General features: G+C 36.1%; 1 protein-coding gene across 1 annotated transcript; it reads right to left on the reverse strand.

Moving 5' to 3' along the window:
* Positions 1-1,057: 1,057 nt before the first annotated feature.
* On the reverse strand, positions 1,058-18,955 carry Pex23 (tectonin beta-propeller repeat-containing peroxin 23). Its single transcript, XM_073986257.1, has 11 exons — positions 18,777-18,955; positions 18,593-18,700; positions 17,814-18,524; positions 17,335-17,763; positions 16,668-17,277; positions 15,822-16,611; positions 15,611-15,757; positions 15,430-15,543; positions 2,326-3,290; positions 1,945-2,267; positions 1,058-1,877 (listed from the first exon to the last, which is right to left on the reverse strand). The coding sequence occupies exons 3-11, from the start codon at positions 18,465-18,467 to the stop codon at positions 1,839-1,841; spliced, it is 4,071 nt and encodes a 1,356-aa protein (XP_073842358.1). The 5' UTR covers positions 18,468-18,524; positions 18,593-18,700; positions 18,777-18,955; the 3' UTR covers positions 1,058-1,838.
* Positions 18,956-19,215: the final 260 nt, after the last annotated feature.

Genomic DNA, 19,215 nt, shown 5'->3' on the forward strand with positions numbered 1-19,215 from the left:
CGTACATACATATATGCTCAATTATTGCAATGCTACTCCATTTTCCGAAATGCCTTTTCTTGAATAGGATCGTTATTTTTGAACGTAGAAGCTTGAAATGTTGTAAGGGCATGTGTTTTAGTTTTAGATTCAATCAAAAACGTATTTTTATTTTTTTCTTTTGAGATACGTCTTCTGAAATATGTAATAATCGAGAAAAATATCCGAATTTATCTTTTTGAGTTTTTTTTTTTTAAATATGCAAAATACGAGTTCTAGCGATCATTAGGAATAAGTAAAACTAGCGATATACGCGTTAAACCCCTAACTAAAATTATTCCGAATCAACATACAATTTTTAAATTCGTTGCAAACTTAAAAAGTTCCTATTACTTTATAAACAAAACTTATGTTTGCCTAATAATTAAAAAAATGCTTATACCAATTATAATTTGGTGTAACTGATTTCGAATTTCGAAATTTCAGCTCCCATCGTTTGCTGTTCCCACGTCGTTGAGAATATGGAAAACGTGGGAATGGGAAATTTGGCTCCCATGGGAAACAGTTCCCATGGGAAACAGTTCCCATGGGAATGTTCAGAATAGGTGGGCTGTTTATCTTTTTTCTCTTTTTCGCCTTTCTTCCGTCTCCCCATGGACCCCGATAAGGCGAAATGGAAAATTGTTTCATTTGCGAAATTTTTCGCTAGTGAAAATCCATGATAAGGCTGAATATATTTCATATACGGCATAATTAATTAATTGTGTTTGTTTCGTTTTTGGTCAGAGGCTGAGGGTATATCTCCGACAACACAGCTGAATGATACTTTCTTACGTACTTGTTTTCTTATGACGAACTATTGCTCTGTTCCTTTACTTGCCTGAGGTTACCATTTCTTACCATTTTTAACCTGCAAAGTGTTCCTTTACTTTAAAAAGCATACAATTTATATGAGAGCAATTCGCCACTTTTACCATTTTCTGCCACTGTTACCATTTTTAAAAGTAAAGGAACAGACCATATGTTATAGCAAGGCATTTTCTATTCCTCAAATTTAGTTTCGGTTATTTAAACGCAGTTTTGTATGCGAATATATATATGTATTTATTCTTACTTAATGACATTTTGGTTTCATATTTTATTATTTGGCAAAAAATTAAAAATAATAACAATGGGTATATCTCATATAAACTAAGCAGTCGAAAAAGAGTGTTTATTTTTATACATTATGCAAATATTTTGTTTTTTTTTTCAAGTTTTGTTTTTTTGTATGCAAATAAATTAGTTGATAAATTTAAATAAATAAATAATAAAAAATAACAAAGTATGGAATGTACAGAGATCATTAATCTATTATGTACCTCTATTATGTCATAGAAATCAACTATAACAAAAGACCTAGCAGAGCTCAATATGTTGAGTTGTGAACTGTACTAAAGTGTGGCAAAAATACACGGTTAGTTAACTGTTGCTTTGTTTAAGAACTTGCAAGAGTCTATCTAATATTTTTAATATTGTTCCTTTGTAAATTTTACTGAAAGTTCAAAAATAGTATATTCTTGCTCTCGAACAGAGCAGAACAGATGTTTGATTAAACATTTACGAGCAAAACTTGTTGGAGCTTAACTCAAATTAAAAGGCAGTTGATTTAAAGTATTAAATTTGTGAATCTCTTTTGAGCATTATACATAAATATGTATACTTTGACGTCCAAAAAAATGACAAAATTTTGGATAGCCACATATAGAAAATGAGATAATTGCTCTTATCAAATATTTTAATTAATTATTTTTTTTAATTAACCGAAAACTGCAATAACTTCATACAATTAAAAGTCTAATCATGAGTCTAGTAATATTTTATGGAAAACTAGCAACCGACAAGTGTTGCCATTGACCCTGTAACGAGAAACCAAAATCGCACGCTATAATTATGTTTTCATGTTATCAATTACATTGTACTTACCGGTATACCCATAGTCCAGCCAGCACCAGCTGGATTATCTTTGGTAATGCCGCAACGTCTGCAAAGTACACCATTCATGGCAACGGCCCATACCTCAGCACCCACCGATATGGCCTTAAATCCTATGTGGGTGTCAGTGTGCGGTGGTATATTTGCAACATTGGGCAAAAATTGCCAGTGAGAGCCTTCGGGGAATGTTTTGGTTATTTCTTTGCGTACAGCCAAACGATTTGTGCTATCTAAAGCCCATACTCCGGCTTGGCCCACTGAAATGGCTTTGAATTTTGTACCACTTGGAGCATCTATGGTTTGCCAAGCATCTCCTAAAAATACAGATATTTATGTAACCTAAAATACCCCAAATTAATTCAAAGTACTTACCCAAGGGATTTAGTTGTGTAATACCATAACGGTAAAATATTGTACCATTTTTACCCAAGACCCAAACTTGCCCAGCCGGAGTTATACTAATTGCAATCAGCGGCTGCTCGCTGGCTATATGCTCCCAATTGTCACCTTTGGGATTTAAAGATGTGACGCCATGGCGATAAAGTACATCACCATTAGATGCTATGGCCCAGGCACATATAGTTATCTCATCGATGCTCTCACTGGTTACACTTATGTTGTCACTTGGTAAAACCTGTAAGGCGGCATCAAGAATCTTAGAATGACTTAGCTCTTGCCAAGGTCCACTTGTAACGAGACGACATTTCTTTAGCCAGCGACGACGTCGTACACAATCTGTCAAACGTTTTTGTGCATGGTAAGTGGCAGGGAAATCGATGGCATATTGCCATCCTTCTTTATCACAGCCACCGGGAATATTATAATCAATGGCCCAATCTGAAATCCACTCATAATGTGATGACAAGAGTTTTGTGTGTTCTTTGCTACGCTTCTGACGTCCTGTAACATCACTCCACATAAAGCGATCTGTCGGCAAGCTTTTGGTGGTGAAACCACTTATGGGATTCCAGCGTTGATTTTCATACACATAATAGTTATGGGTATCTATCATAGAATTGATTTTACCCACATTACCTTCGAGACCCTTTAAAAAGTTACCACCCCATCCACCATTATATACCCATGCGGTGTTATCACATGTCATGCCCCAGACGACACCAGCGGAACAGCTGAACACTTTTTTAATGTGGCCGCCAATTTGTCGCCAAAACATTAATTGCGGATTTAAAATAACACTTGGACAACGATAAATGACATTGAATAGTTTAACGCGGCCACTTACATACAGACATGTTACCGAATCTGGATCAACCCGATATTTATAATCCACAAAGTAGGAATTATTCACCATAACGGCGTAGTGTGTTTCCAAAGCTCTGAAATGAGAAAAATGAAATCAAAGAGGTGTTTTTAAATCAAGTCGAAACGGCATCTCTAAAGTAAAGCTTTAGACTTATATTTACACTAAAATCCTAAATAACACAAAATTATATGAATTTTTGAATTACAATTTGTATGTAAAATCGTTACTGTTATAGTTCTAAAGCCTTTGAATTAATTTCGAAAATACTGAATACTTAATTTTTAAATAAATTTAGCACGAATCCCAACACTGATGCGACAAAAGAAAGTCGTCATCATATTCAAGCAAACGTAGGTTGCAATAACGAAACTATCTTGCTAAGAACAGCTTTAGTTGAGGTAGACTTCAGAGACGAACTCTTCACCATTAGAGCGTTAATTGACCCTGGGTCTCAACGGACTTTCCTCTCCGAAAAGATAAGAAACTTATTACAAATCCCATACCGAAAATCCTTTTTCGAAGTTGGTGGTATAGGGGGTACCACACAAAAGGCCGACAAAGAATGTGACATTGTTCTTTACTCGCAGAAACACAATGTTCGATGTTCAATAAATGCCATAATATTACCCAAAGTAACTAATAAGTTACCAGCTATTTCTTTCAAGAAACCCAATTCCCCTGAACTCCAAAAACTTGATTTGGCAGACCCAAATTTTAATAGATCATCCAGTATTGATTTGATATTAGGTAATGACTCGGAGAGATACATTAATCTCGATGGTATCATAAAAAATGTTTGTGGGGTGGCTTCGGCATACAATACTATTTTCGGCTGGGTTCTCAGTGGCCCAATGCCAGCAGAAAAGAGTCACTCATTCACCACCAGGGTAACCAATTCAGATGAACTTCCACTTTGCGATATTTTGCGAAAGTTTTGGGAAATAGAAGAGGTACCATCCACAACAATTATACCAGAATCTCATAATTATTGCGAAGAACTTTACACTGCCACAACGACTCGAGATTCAGATGATCGATATATGGTTCGACTCCCCTTTAAACAAGAATTTCCTGAAAGTATTTGTCTCGGTTCTTCTAGATTCCTCGCCCTCGGCCAATACTCTAGACTAGAAAAATCTCTTTCACGCGATTCCGAGCTTCTTTCTCTGAACCACATGGAGGAAACAACCTCTGAAGAAATTAGCTATCAAGGTAAATTTTATTCATTTTACCTCCCACATCATGCGGTCGTCCGCCCCGAGCATAAATCAACTGAAGTCAGAGTTGTATTTAATGCTTCACGCAAAACGAAGTCAGGGTTCTCTCTAAATGACGTTCTCCACACTGGCCAAACACTTTAAACTGATTTAATAACCATTGTTCTCAACTGGAGAAGGTACAAATATGTATACAGTGGATATATTCAGAAAATGTACCGACAAATCAAGGTACATCCCGAAGATAGACCCTATCAGCGCATTTTGTTACAACAAAATCCCAAATCCCCTATCAAAGACTACCAATTGAGTACAGTAACATTTGGAATAAATTGTGCCCCATTTCTCGCAATACGCGCACTACTGCACAGTGGTCCCACTTGTATGGGAAGGTGCGACAAAAATATTTATAATCGTCGGATCAATCTGATTTCTTCTGTATATGCTAAAAATAAGTAAAAAATACTTTAACCAAAAACTCATCAATATGGGTCCAGTTTTTCCTATAGCTCCCATATAGCGGTACCACCCGATTTCAGGTATTTTGAACTTTTATCTACATTTTCGGCCCTAATTGGCTGTACTTTGGTATTTGGGTTTCCCAATGGTCAAAAAAGTTCAGCGCCAAAAATTGTGGTCTTAGGTCCAGGTTTCGGTATAGACCTCATATTACGGTACTTCCCGATTTCAGATATTTTGAAGTTTTTGTCTACATTTTCGACCCGATTTAGTTGTAATTTGCCATTTGGAGTTCTCAATCTTCAAGAGCCTTCTGCGCCAAACAACGTAGTCTTAGGTCCAGGTTTCGGTATAGCCCTCATATTACAGTACCTCCGTATTTCAGGTATTTTGACGTTTTTGACTACATTTTCGGTTCGAATTGGTTGTAATTTGCTATTTTGAGTCTCCGACTGGTATCGTGGACAGGAAAGGAAACAAATTATTCAATTTGAAGTCAGAATATTTCATGGTGGGGTATGTAATAAAGTTCGGTGCGACCGAACTTAACATTTTTACATGTTTTTCATATTATATGTAGCATCATACATATATCAAAAATATACAAATGTAAAAAAATACACTCATAAGTAGATCCCAAAACAAAAAAGTCTAAATCTTTAAAGAAAAAAAACCAAAACAAACAATTAAAACACAAAATAATGAAGAAACTGAGAACATAGTAATATTCATATTCACTGAAACGACCAGAGGCATCGTCAGTGTTTTTAATGTCACACACGGGAATGCAAATATATGCAGCTGGAACCAAATTTTTTAACAACATTCGAACATTTTCCAAAAAAATTTGGAGAGTGGCGAAGTTAGTAAAACTCAACTTCAATTTTTAGGACTTGGAAAAACAAAATCCACAAAAAAGTTTTAATAAAAATGTAATTTCCAGCACATTTTATGCGAATAAAGTGTACAAATTTTTTTTAAAAGTATTTAGAAAAAACTTGTACTAAAACTTCCATTTTGAAAAAAAAAAATAATTTTATCCTTTCAATTTTGAGTTACTTGCCTTGTAAGAAGTCACAACCTTACTAATGTTTTTAAAGTTTTTAAGAGGTCGTACGCAAATGTCAACTTCTTCTGTTTTGTTAAATACCGTTATGAATTACAAAAGCCGTGCTGGAATATTAAAATATGATATGTTTAGAGACAATTTGCTGAATTGTCTCAGAGATTTGCTGATATCGATTTTTGTCGCAGGTTGGGACCAGAGTGTACTGCAGCTTGCTAAAGACTCAGAAAAAGATTTTCCCCAAGTTTCTAAGATTCTGTGCCAAGAAACATATGTCGATGATATTTTGTCTGGCGGATTCACACTTCAAGACACCATCGACTCCCAAACAAAACTCATTGCAGTACTCAAGTCTGCTGGGTTTCCCTTAAAACAGATAACAGCCAATGATTCCCGGCTTCTTAATCACATACCCAAAGACGATTTATATGATCTCAATTTCCTAAGATTCTCCGAAACGAGTTCTACCAAGACATTAGGTATAAAATGGAACGCTTTAAGTGATACTTTTTCTTACTCAACCATTCCTTCCCCAAAAGAACTAAACGACAAGTACTGTCAAAGGTTGCTCAATTATTTGACCCGGCTGGTTGGATAACTCCGGTTGTTATACGTGCAAAAATTCTAATGCAGCAATTGTGGTTAGAAGACTTATCATGGGATGAACAGATTAGCTCTGAGTTACTCTGTACATGGCAAAACTTTTTAAACAACATTCCACATATTGATCAAATAACAATTCCGCGATGGATACAATACACGCCCTCTGATAATGTGGAGATACATGGGTTTTGCGATGCCTCCAAGGCTGCATATTGCGCATGTGTCTATGTTCGTTGTAAATCAGTTTACTCTCATTTACTTACAGCAAAAAGTAAAGTTGCGCATATCAAAACAATATCTCTACCCAAATTAGAGCTTAATGCATTGCTTTTAGCAAAATTGGTAAACTACGTTACCGAATCTCTCGATTTCAGTATTTCGTATGTTACACTGTGGACAGATGCAGATGGATGGTTATCCAAACCACCAATGACATGGGAAAAATACATAGCGAATCGTACATCTAAAATCCTCGATTTAGTACCAACTGCAAAGTGGAGGTATGTTCCGACTCATGACAATCCCGCTGATCTTGGTACCCGCGGTTTTAAACCCCAAGATCTCAAATGTAATAATTTATGGTGGAATGGCCCCCAATGGTTAACAAAAACTGAATCAAACTGGCCAAAGAAAATCCCAACAGTAGCGCGGAAACCAAACGTTGTTACACAGAATTTTCATGCCGATACAAGGGAAAATGAAATTTTGCATCAGTTTTCCTCTTACACGCGTGCTTTAAGAGTAATTTCATATGTATTTCGCTTTTACTATAATTCTAGTGCCAAGTTTCAAAACACTCACAAAAACAATAGCACACAATTGACTCTCAAAGATCTACAATTCGTCAAATCTTGATTGATATTACTTTCCCAAAAACAATACTTTGAAATTGAATATAATTCGTTATTGGATGAAAAACCCATTCCAAAAGGTAGCAGTTTGTCTTCTCTAAACCTCTTTTTTTTTTTTTTTTTTTTTTTTCGAACGTTCCCACGCCTCACTTTCCCACCCCTGCCGACCGAGGGGGCGACCTCCCTTTTACGTAGGGATCGCGTACACACCATGATCCGCATCATGATGGGGTATGAGAGGGAAATTGAAAACCAGCTACAGAATTTACTTCATCAGCTAGTTAGTTACTTACTAATACATTTTTATATACTATTCATTTAAAAATAAAATTATGTTAGATTTTATAAGGTCAAGGCTCATGCCAAAGTCTACATTACAATACATGGAATTAAAATCTACACACATTTTGTTAATAGGATCTCCCATAGAGTAATTCGTGCGATGGAAATCTCTAAATAAGGGTTGATAGTTTCTAATTGTTCTACAAGGAACATTTATTCTAATAGATGATATTAAGAAATCCGAGGGAATATTACCCATTAAAATTTTATGCACCATCATAGTGTTTAACATTGTGCGTCTACTTTTTAATGTAGGTAATCGAATTAATTTTAACCTGCTTGTATATGAAGGCAAGACAAAATCGCTATTCCAATGTAAACCTCTCAGTGCAAAAAGCAAAAATTGTTTCTGCACTGACTCAATTTTATCAGAATACACTGCGTATTGAGGGTCCCATACAACAGAACCATATTCTAATATAGGTCTTACAAGTGACGTAAATAGTTGTTTCGTTATATAGGGATCTGAAAATTCTTTGGCCCATCTTTTTATAAATCCTAAAACTCCATGCGCTTTATTAACAATAGAAATTACATGATTATTAAATTTTAATTTTCGATCCATCAAAAGGCCAAGATCAACAAATGATGCTACAGTTAATAATTGAGAACCGTTAATATTGTATTGCCTTATTAAAGAAGAAGATCTGGAAAAACACATATGTTTACATTTTTTTAAGTTTAAGTCCATACAGTTGATTTTACACCATTGAAAAAGGCTATTTAAATCACTCTGGAGAAGATCAGCTTGCTTTTCCGATTTATGAGTAATGAATAGCTTGACATCATCAGCGTACATTAGCAATCTAGAATGCATTATTGAGTTTGGCAAGTCATTTATAAATAAAAGAAAGAGAACCGGTCCGAGGTGACTTCCTTGCGGAACACCCGATGGCACGTCAATCGATTTTGAGACACATCCATCAAACAAAACTGTTTGTGATCTATTTTGTAAATAAGAAGATATCCATCTTACTAAATTAGTATTAAAGCCCATATAATCTAATTTATACAACAAAAGCCTATGGTTAACCCTATCAAATGCTTTGCTGAAATCTGTATATATTGTGTCAGTTTGATTATGCCGAACAAATCCTTTTATTACATTCGATGTGAATTCTATAAGGTTTGTTATGGTCGATAGACCACTACGAAAACCATGCTGATATGGACTTAGCATGGGTTGAATTTTATGGGAAATTACAGAAGTAATTAATTTTTCGAACAATTTAGGAATTGCACTTAATTTTGCAATTCCTCTATAATTGGATACATTAGTCAGACTGCCTGACTTATGTAAAGGTACAATATAAGACTTTTTCCATATTGCGGGGAAATGACCGAATTTAAGGGAATAGTTAAACAATAGAGTTAAAGGGGTTGACAATGCAACTGAACAATGCTTCAGAATTAAACTAGGTATTCCATCGGGACCTGGACTTTTAATGGGTTTTAAACATCGCAGACTTTTGGAAACGTCTTGGTATTGTAAGAAAGGCATGTAAATTTCATCAATCTGAGATAATTTATAAGGATATGTATCTCTAATTTGGCAAGATGCACTTGAATAAGTTGTAGCAAAAAATTCTGCAAAACATTCAGCAATATCTGTGTTTTTAGTAAATTCTTGATTATTGAATTTCAATAAAGAGGGCTTAGAAGGTGTTTTTCTTTTTAAATTAACAAAGTCATAGAAGGACTTAGGATTGGACTTAAAATTTTCTTTAATCTTGTTAAGGTACTCATTATATGATCTACGAGATTCTAGCGTATACTTAGACCTAGCTACAGAATAATTGGCGTAGTCAATTGAAGAACCTGACTTTTTATATTTACGAAAAAGTTTATTTTTGGAATTTTTTATAGTTGATAACTCAGGAGTAATCCATGGAAATTTATAAGAATTTGTGACTTTAATAGTTGGAATACATTCAAGCATAAATTTATTTATGATCTCATAGAATTTGTTAATTTTAATATCAAGATCAATATCACTGCTGCAAAGACATACCGATGTCCAGTTAACAGAAGAAATAAGAGAATTGAGTTTGAGTTTTTTTATAATTAAGGACAGTTTTTAACACTTTGGACTGATTTTCCCCAAAGGAATGATTATGGGTCATGGTTATACATAATGAGGGATGATGAATATCTTCAGGAATAGAAATTGGTGGAATTCTAATTATTTCAAAATATTGAGTAACATTTACAAATGCTAAATCAAGGATTCTATCGTAACTATTCAGTATATCGTTTATTTGATGAAGATTGAGGTCACAAAATCGACTAACAATTTCGAATGTATCTTGATTAGCATTCGCCCGGGATGTTAGTGGTGTTAGAGCTTCAGAATCTGGTAATAAGAGCCATTTAACAGAGGGCATATTAAAATCGCCCAGAACCAAAATTCGATCGGTTTCATTCATATTTCCAACGATTGAACTGATTGCGGATATATGTTTTTTATATATGTCAAGTTGAGAAGAAGGAGGAATATAGGAACAAGTTATAAATAATTTAAAATTGCCTAGTTCAATGGATATACTTAAAAATTCAATATCAGGAATATTATTTATTTCAATTAAATTAGTGGAATAAGAGGAGTCAACTGCAATAAGGACTCCACCACCTTTTTTAGCAACACGATCATTTCTGAATATTTGATATTTCGGACATAAAACTTCACTATTTAATACAGCTTTTTTTAACCAAGTTTCAGATAAAACAATTGCATCATAATTAAAACCGAAGCTATCAGTATATAAGCGAGTTAATTTTGTATTTAAACCCCTTACATTCTGATAGCATATAGAAATAGAATTTTTTAGTTTTTTGAAACTGTAGCTGTTCGCGGAGGCAAATGTGCTAACTTGTCGTTTCTTTCCACAAATTCTTTTATAAAAGCATTTACAGGCCAAAATTCTCTCGATATAATTTGATTAAATATTGACTGATTAGTAACAATCCTGAAAGAAGATCTACTTTCCGAAAATGCTGAACGAAGCTTGTAACATTTAAGAAAGTAATCTCCTTGAATACTTGATCTTATATAATCATAAATTTCGTCAGCCGTCGTTTCGGGAGGGAACCTTGACGCAAATACCATTTTCATAGCCGGAGGCATAGATAATGATCTTTGCACAGGTTGTTGGGTATGGCCTACATTGGCAGATGAGCCCCTTGAAGAGACAACAGGCAAGGATGTTGCCAACTCCTGAATACCTTGAGCAGATTGTGAGGTCTTTTCAAGACTAGCACCACCATTACTCATTAACTCAGGAGTTGCTACAACCTCCTTTAACTGCTTGCTTACTTCCAAAGGCTTATCCAACACAACATTGGCGTATAACTGAGCACGACCAGATTCAGTTGTATCAGAAATATTAACTGGATCCGATTGTACTACAGTATCCCGAGAAACACTAGGTTTACGACTAGAAACAGTTTTACCTGTACTCTTTTTCGTCGACCTTTTGCGTTTCTGCCCGATAACCGATGGAGACGATGCAAATTCGTCCAAATCCGGGTATTTGCTAAACAAATTTGAAACTTTATCAAAGCGGGAACAAATTATGGAAAGTTCCCCTTTAATTGAAACTAGTTCGGAATGTAGATTCTTTGCAAAATTGTAAAAATCAGCAGAGATTTTTCTACAATTGGGACAGCACCAACGAATTCCATCATTTTCTTTAATTATGTCAGTAACTATTACTCTCATACGAGCACACTTACAATGCCATTGATCTAAACAAAACCAACATGTAACACAAACTTCACTATCATCACGAATATTACATATTTCGTATGAACAGACCATGTTAACTATATTTCAGTTTACTAATAAGTTAAAATTTTTTGGAGATTTTGTAGCTGAATTTCTTAATCCTTTAATTAAAAAAAAGCAATCTTTGGCAACTCTGTTTTGATATGATAACCAAGCTGTTACAACAACACAATAAGCTAATGTAACAGAATATATGAACAAAACGAAATAGCCAATTAGACAAATTCAACACAAAAAGCAGCTTATTAGCACAAATGTAATTAATAACACTTCACCAATTAGCACAATATTTAGACAATAAGTTATTTAATAATTTTAATAAACTTTTATAACGTATACACGCTAATTTAATTAAAAATTGAATTTTTAAAAAAAAATGCACAGAGCACACAAAAATTTGACACTACAGCGAACAGGGTTGCCAAAATTTAGACAATGATAAAATTCTTCGGATAAATGGAAGACTATCTGACTCACTATTACCATACCGTGAGCGCTGTCCAATTATACTTTCTGGTAACTCAAGATTTTGCCATCTTTATCTTAGCCATTTGCACTTATTTATTGCCCGTGCAGAATGCAACTTAATGTGCAGGTTAGTGCAAACAGAATTTTATATTCCACGACTTAAACCAAGAGTAAAGAGCATTATACACAAATGTAAAACCTGCATTATTTACAAGAAAATACCAAATTCTCAAATAATGGCCCCATTACCAGTTGTTCTGAACTCTCGTCCTATTTCTGCCCTGTCCGAAGATCCCTTAGATTTATAAGCTCTTACTCCAGGTCATTTTTTTGAAAGGCAGTCCTCTTAAGGCCCTTCCAGAGCCACTATCACAAGAACTTTCTATTATAAACCGATGGTTAAAATTAAAAGCTTTGCATCACCAATTTGCGGTACGATGGAAAGAAGATTATTTAAAGGCTTTGCACAAGAGATATAAGTGGAAATATACAGCTCCCAATTTAAAAGTGAATGACTTTGTCATTATTATAGACGATTTACTTCCACCTAGTGAATGGCGCATGGGCCGAGTTGAAAAAACATACCCAGGTTCAGATGGAAATATTCATGTCGTAGATGTGAGAACATCCACAGGAACTATCAATCGACCAATTGCAAAACTATGCTATCTCCCTTACGCAGAGTCAAATGATGAAAACTAACACATATTTCACACTAACCTTATTATAAACATTTTAATCAAAATATCCATTTACAGGTCGCCATCTAAGAATGAACATCGTCAGCCAAATATTTACAAATGCAAACTGTGAGATCGGTTCCATTCCTTAAAAAATGCCCAAAGTTCTTAGACATGACACCCAGGCAACGAAACATTTTGGTTTTGAAAGAGATGTATTGCGTAAATTGTCTTGTTAGGAGCCATCGCTTTCGTGACTGTCGATCCTCTAATATGTGTCGCCGCTGTGAAAGACCACACCACACGCTTTTACATTCGATGTATCCAGAAATAATGTCACGACAACCACAGCAACGCACCAACAACAATGCTCACAACCGAGCTAACAACAAGCCAAGACATCCGGGCAGAGATAACAACTATGCTAATCCTACTCCAGGATCCAAGCAAAGGATTCTTTCCGAGGCTATTCGTGCTTTAGCCTCCGTACTGTGTTCGTCTCCCGGCGGCATGTCTAAAGTAAAGCTTTAGGGGTCGATCATCGATAACAATTATCGTTGAGTGGCGTTGCCAGTTGTCAAAATTGATCCACGTATGGCAACTCTCAACTGAAGTTGCGAATCTCAGTTGACGAAGCGGCTGTTTTTCAGCAACCACAAATTTTCAGTTGCAGTGAACAATTTTTAAGAAACAAGAAATAAAATAGAAGAAAAATAAACATTTTGTTAACAATTATTGATTCTTTGCATCATTAATTAATTTTGTGTATCAATATGGTGGAAATAACGACAAAGCAACAGTTCGAAATATTAATTGACAAACTGAGTGAAAATCCAAAATTAGCCCGAGGAGTTCGGGAGTTTTGGTGAAACCAAAGCCACAGCGGATGAAGCGTGGAGGTCCATTTCGGACAGTTTAAACAGCAATGATCCTCCAACACGAACACCTGAAGAGTGGCAGAGTCTGGATTCACTTTAAAGCAAGGTTGAAAAGAAAATGCCTCAAAATAAAATAAACTTCAACGACACTGGTGGTGGTCCATTACAATAAGCGAATTTATCGCCTTTGGAGCGGACAGCAGCAAATGTTTTGCAAATGAATTTGGTGACAAATACAGTAGGTTCAGTTTAAGTACAAATGACGAACATCCTCCTAATTACACCAGGGAATTTCGTTTTTGAATAAAAATGGTTTTTATCTTGCCTTTTTTCCTCCTCGGTCAACTTCGAAACACACAATTTGTCCTCTATCAAGTGGACAACTTCCTTCAATACTCTCGACAATGTAGATTGAGCCATGCAATTGTTGAAATCATTGCCATGGGACTTTTGGAAACTTCCGTCCTCAACGAATCGCAACGCTGCGCACACCTTTAAAAGTGGTGGTATTGCTGTTGATCTGTAACTTTGAAGTCATCCTTTAACGTTTGCACCATGTAAACTACGGCATCCTTTGGCAATCGAAAATACGCCTTAAACCTGAAATAATTTACTGATTATACAGATCTTTCCACATGATCATCAGCTTACAGTGCAGATGGCAATTCCAATGGATTCGACTTGTCCCTCAAATTTCTTCTAATAGATGCAATGTCCTGTGCATTTTCTTCATCATCAAAAAATAATTCCACCGAACTTATCATTTTTTGTAAAACTTGACGAGCCGAAGATTCAATGGGCAGGTTATATTCCAATCATGGGTTGTTTTCCAAATTTGCTCGAAAACTCAGCCAAAATATTAAAATATTGTCCAGAATACACAAAAGAGTTATCCAAAGCGCAATTATTTTTAAAAGGCTTTTTTTGGCGAATAGAGGTCACAAGTTTGAAAAAACACTGATCGATAACATGTTTATCGACCACCTAGTTGAGTTGACATTAATGGTACAACATTTCGTCTCAGTCTCGCAGACAACTGACAACGCAACTCAAGTTTAGTGGCAATAGAAGATAGGCCCATTAGACTTATATTTACACTAAAATCCTAAATAACAAAGTTATATGAATTTATGAATTACAATTTGTATGTAAAATCGTTACTTTTATAGTTTTAAAGCATTTGAATTAATTTCGAAAATACTGAATACTTAATTTTTAAATAATGAATATCTAAATATTTACACGACTTGGTATGTGCGCTACTCAAGCTCGTTCACTTTCATTTTGTATCTCCAGCGGTAAGCGCAAATCCACCTGGAACTTTAAAATAAATCGCAACCAGCAAATCATTTGTAACGTACAAATTATTTGGTTTTATTGGCACATATCAATAATTGAGTTTCGAGCTGAAGGGCGGTTAAGGCAGGTTTACACATAGATCGTTTCTGCAACTCTGTAAACCCTAACAAAATACAGTCCACGAATTTGCTATTGGGGAGACGTCCAAGTTCCACTTCTCTCAGCTATTGTCAGCTGCTTTGGTCATCACCCACTCCACTACCTATCCCTTGATTCCTAAACACGGCAATATGAATATTTTTAATCTGACTTTACTCCTATGAATGTTGTTGCTTCTACAAGCTTTGACCTAAAATACATCTCGAGTAAGGTGAGTAGGTTGGGATAGGCCGTTATAAAGAAACTGCATATCCGACGACCATCATCACTTTCCACGCCGACATATATTCGAGTTATTCCACATAGTTATTATTTTAGCCTTTGTTATACCAACGTCTCTACGCAGGATCAACTTAGTGTAAAATTTAACTTAATATAAAATCAAATTGATAGAAATGGCACGTACCTTATTTTCAGCGTAAACGTTGTTCCAGGTGCAAATACCATTTTATCATATCGCGTTTCATTTTGCCATTCAGAATTTTCCATTGTATTTAGGACAATTGTATTCTCATTGAATCTATGGAGTAAGAAGGAAAGTAATCAAAATGCTTCCACACAAAGAAGCCTCATTCGTAAAAATTTACCTTGGGTTTAAGTGCATAGCAATGACACGATGTTTTTCAACTTTCACACCCACTTTTAGTGATGAGTGACACTGTAAATCGAAACGTATTTGATCCGCATCGTCATACACACAGCCTGAAATTATCAGTTCTGATCCACAAGGCAATCTGACGTAATATGACGTAATAAAATAATTCCCAAACAAATGAAATATACGCTAAACATACTAACCCATTATATAAAGTATTATAATAGGGGGTCTCCAGAGTACTAACATCCATCTCTTGTTTGTAACAATTTGTCGCACTCTCCCATTGTTGAGCTTTCATATTAGCCGGATCAAAAACAAAAACATCACCAAGTTCCGTTGTAGCCCATATCGAATTGTTTGCAGGTTTGGCCCCAACTTCATTTATTTGACAACAAACCGATGTAAGGTGAGATAACCAATCTTCCATTTCAGTATCACTGGAGAAGAGTAGACGAACAGGTGAACAATTCGAATTTACGAGACTTGTTACATGTATGGCCAATCGAGGAGAAGCAGGTTCACTGCAGCACATAACACATGTTATGGCGGATAGAGAGAATTGAATTTTTGTTGTCACACCATCCGGGTTTAGTACGGTAAATGTGCCGGAATCCGAATCTTTTTGAAATGTTGGATTTTGCGACGTGGGTGTTGTGGCTGAGCTACCGCTTACCCATTCCAATTCAATTAGGCAATCTTCAAAGTCTTGGCACCCAGGGCGTATATATCGTGCTTCAGCAGATTTAATCCAAGATGACAGTTCAACAGCCTTTTCATATCGAGCTTGGCTTATCGCTGTGTTGAACTTCTCTTGTCTTTGCCGTAATTTCTCTAAAATGTCATTGCGCCAGGCAGAGTCTATATTGATATGGCTATCAGGTGAAGAACTTTGATCATTAAACCAATTGGGCAAGTTTGATGGATTAACACTAACAGCACCAGCTGTTATATACGACCACATAATTTCACATTCTGTCCAAAACTGGGATCCTGGTTAAATACATAATGTTACTACAACGTTATTACGACTTCAAAAACCAATATACCTGCATGATCATCGTCATCCAGAAAAGCATCAGAGCCATGATGAGTCGAGTCTGCATCAAACACGGTTGAGTCACTTTCTGGATGGGCCTCAGTGCCCACCATTGATCCAACACTTCGCACAGGTGACCATGCTCTAGGATTTTTTAAATGGGTTTCATATGCTTTGCCACTAACTTCGGCTACTTCAGTTGTACCAGGAGCACTCGACGCATGTGTTAATTCCCTTAGAACTGATGTTCGTTTTTTCTGACGTTCATTTAAATTTAAACTACCAATGTTGGGTGGAGAATCTGAGTAATGTCGATAGAGGTCACCTTTTAGACGGGAAGGTGGTCCATTATTGCTGCTTGTCACAACATTTTCTATTGGTGCACACGTTTCCACAACGCCTTTCTCCTTTTCCTTATTATAAAGATTGGAAAAACTTTGCTGTTTCGACCCGGGTGTCGATGAGCTACCACTTCGTCGTGATGTTATCGACATGGAACTAGAAGTACGACTTATTTGCATTGGCAATTGTATTAGACGCCATTTCTTTCCCGTTGGATCTGATGGAGTAACACCGTAGCGGTAGTAAAGTGCACGATCAGCCGAACCAATTGCAAATACCTGTAAAACAAATGTCGATAAAGTGGCGAAGGCGAAAAATTGTTTTCAGCATATTACCTGATCATTTGCAGCTACCGAGACCATTGATATATTACCAATCATTTCGACCCAACCACTTCCAATAGCAGCATCTTCACATACCCCGGCTAAATCACCTTTGATACCGCGTCTAAACCATACACTGCAATCGTTGCAAACGCACCAAACTGCATTTGTACCCACAGATATTTGAATTATTTTTAAGCCACTTGCGGGTTCCTGGTTGTTGGCATGGGATGGTGCCTTAACATCTAACCAAGAGTCGCCAGAGAGATTTTCACGCGTGACTCCGGAACGTACAATAGCATGACCATTGAAGAGTACAGCCCAAACTAGACCTGTAGGTCCAACGCTTAATTGGGCCAATTCACAAGTGGGTGGTGTGGGAATTGTTGTCCAACGAAGTCCTTCGGGAGCTGTAGCCGAAACACCGCTACGAAACATGGCCTAAAAAAGGAAAATCTTTAAAAGTTCAAAGAAAAAAGTTTTTAGCCTACCCTTCCATGAGCTGTTATTGCCCAAACAACTAAAGTTCCCGTTGCTGCATTGGGTATATTTGTACCGCCTATCGCCACATCGGTAAAAGGCTCCTGTGTGGGATCTTTATGCAATGGTGCTACTGCACACCAACAATTCAATGCACTGTAACGGCGAAATCTTACCCATTTTCTACGTCTTACATACGAATTCCATGTTTTCTTTGCTGAGTATGTAGCCGGAAAATCTAGAGCATACATCCAACCATCTTCACCCAGAGAATTTCCATCTAAATCTAATTCCAAATGCCAATCGCCGTCCCACTGCCAGGCCATAGAGGGAAGCCGTATCTTTTCTATTGATCTGTCTTGCTGTCCATCGGCTGAAGAATACTTAAACCGATCTGTGGGCAATAGAGTCTTTGAGAAACCTTCTATGGGCAACCAACGTTCATTCTCATATGATTCCTCCTTTACACGTATGGGCACATCTAATCCATGAACATGAACATAAACTTGACGATCACCGCCTATGGCCCACATAAAATTTGGAACAGCTGAAATTTTCTTGAATTCCAAGCCATTGTATGGAAACTCTCTCCATGCCGCAGAACTAGTTGATAAGGTATAAACTCTACCTTCGCTGCTGTTTGCAAATAACAAACTACTGGGCATATTTGGTTGTTCAAGCGAACAATGTACAATAATACTATTTTATGTGTCACTTTAAATCTGTGATAAATAGATAAAGTACAATGAAAGTGCGTGTTCATTTACAGCTCATATTTACTAGTACTCACTTTCCACTAATATTGCACAGCTTGCAGGTGACTTCATTACAAAGAGTCACTCACTAATAAGTGATACAGCATCCTTGTGTGATTCACTCGTATTGTCCCTATTAGGTCCTGTTAAAAATTCCATCTTATATAAGTTAAATATTTTATACATTTTTAACTTGAATAAATTTCTTTTGTTTCTTACGGAAAATTAAAATCCCTTCCCTTGTCGAATATTGTAAAACGTACAAAGGATGATATACATAAAGAGTCAATCCTTTCAGTAGAATTTGGTGTAGAAAACTAACAGATGTTTTTAACACCCCTTGATTTTGACATTCTTTTGTTTAGAAGGAGGAAAAAAACAATATGAAATATCCCAAGCGAATGAGGTGTAAGAGGGAATATGACACATGGTGGAATAATAAGGTGTAACGCCAAAAACAGCTGATCTTCATACCAGTTGTCAAATTGCGTTATTGTGAATAAAATCACATACAAAATGTAAACAAGCAATTCACAGTAATGCATTTTTGTGAGCAAATTTGACGTTTGACATGATTTGATGTAACACCTTGAACGTTTTCAGACGATAAGGTTTGACTGCTCAAAAACGTGGTTTCCGTTTTGACTCTCATTCGTAA

This window comes from Musca autumnalis, unplaced genomic scaffold, assembly GCF_047663935.1.
Source record: "Musca autumnalis isolate F117 unplaced genomic scaffold, ASM4766393v1 scaffold_4, whole genome shotgun sequence".
Taxonomy (NCBI): domain Eukaryota; kingdom Metazoa; phylum Arthropoda; class Insecta; order Diptera; family Muscidae; genus Musca; species Musca autumnalis.

Bases quoted from the DNA above. Each gene is read 5' to 3' on its own strand.
- Pex23 (XM_073986257.1), bottom strand. From the start codon at position 18,467: ATGCCCAGTAGTTTGTTATTTGCAAACAGCAGCGAAGGTAGAGTTTAT. The intron at 17,278-17,334 runs GTAATATGCTGA...TTTGTTTTACAG, and splicing joins CGGTAGCTGCAAATGATCAG to GTATTTGCAATTGGTTCGGC. The intron at 16,612-16,667 runs GTATATTGGTTT...GTATTTAACCAG, and splicing joins GGATGACGATGATCATGCAG to GATCCCAGTTTTGGACAGAA.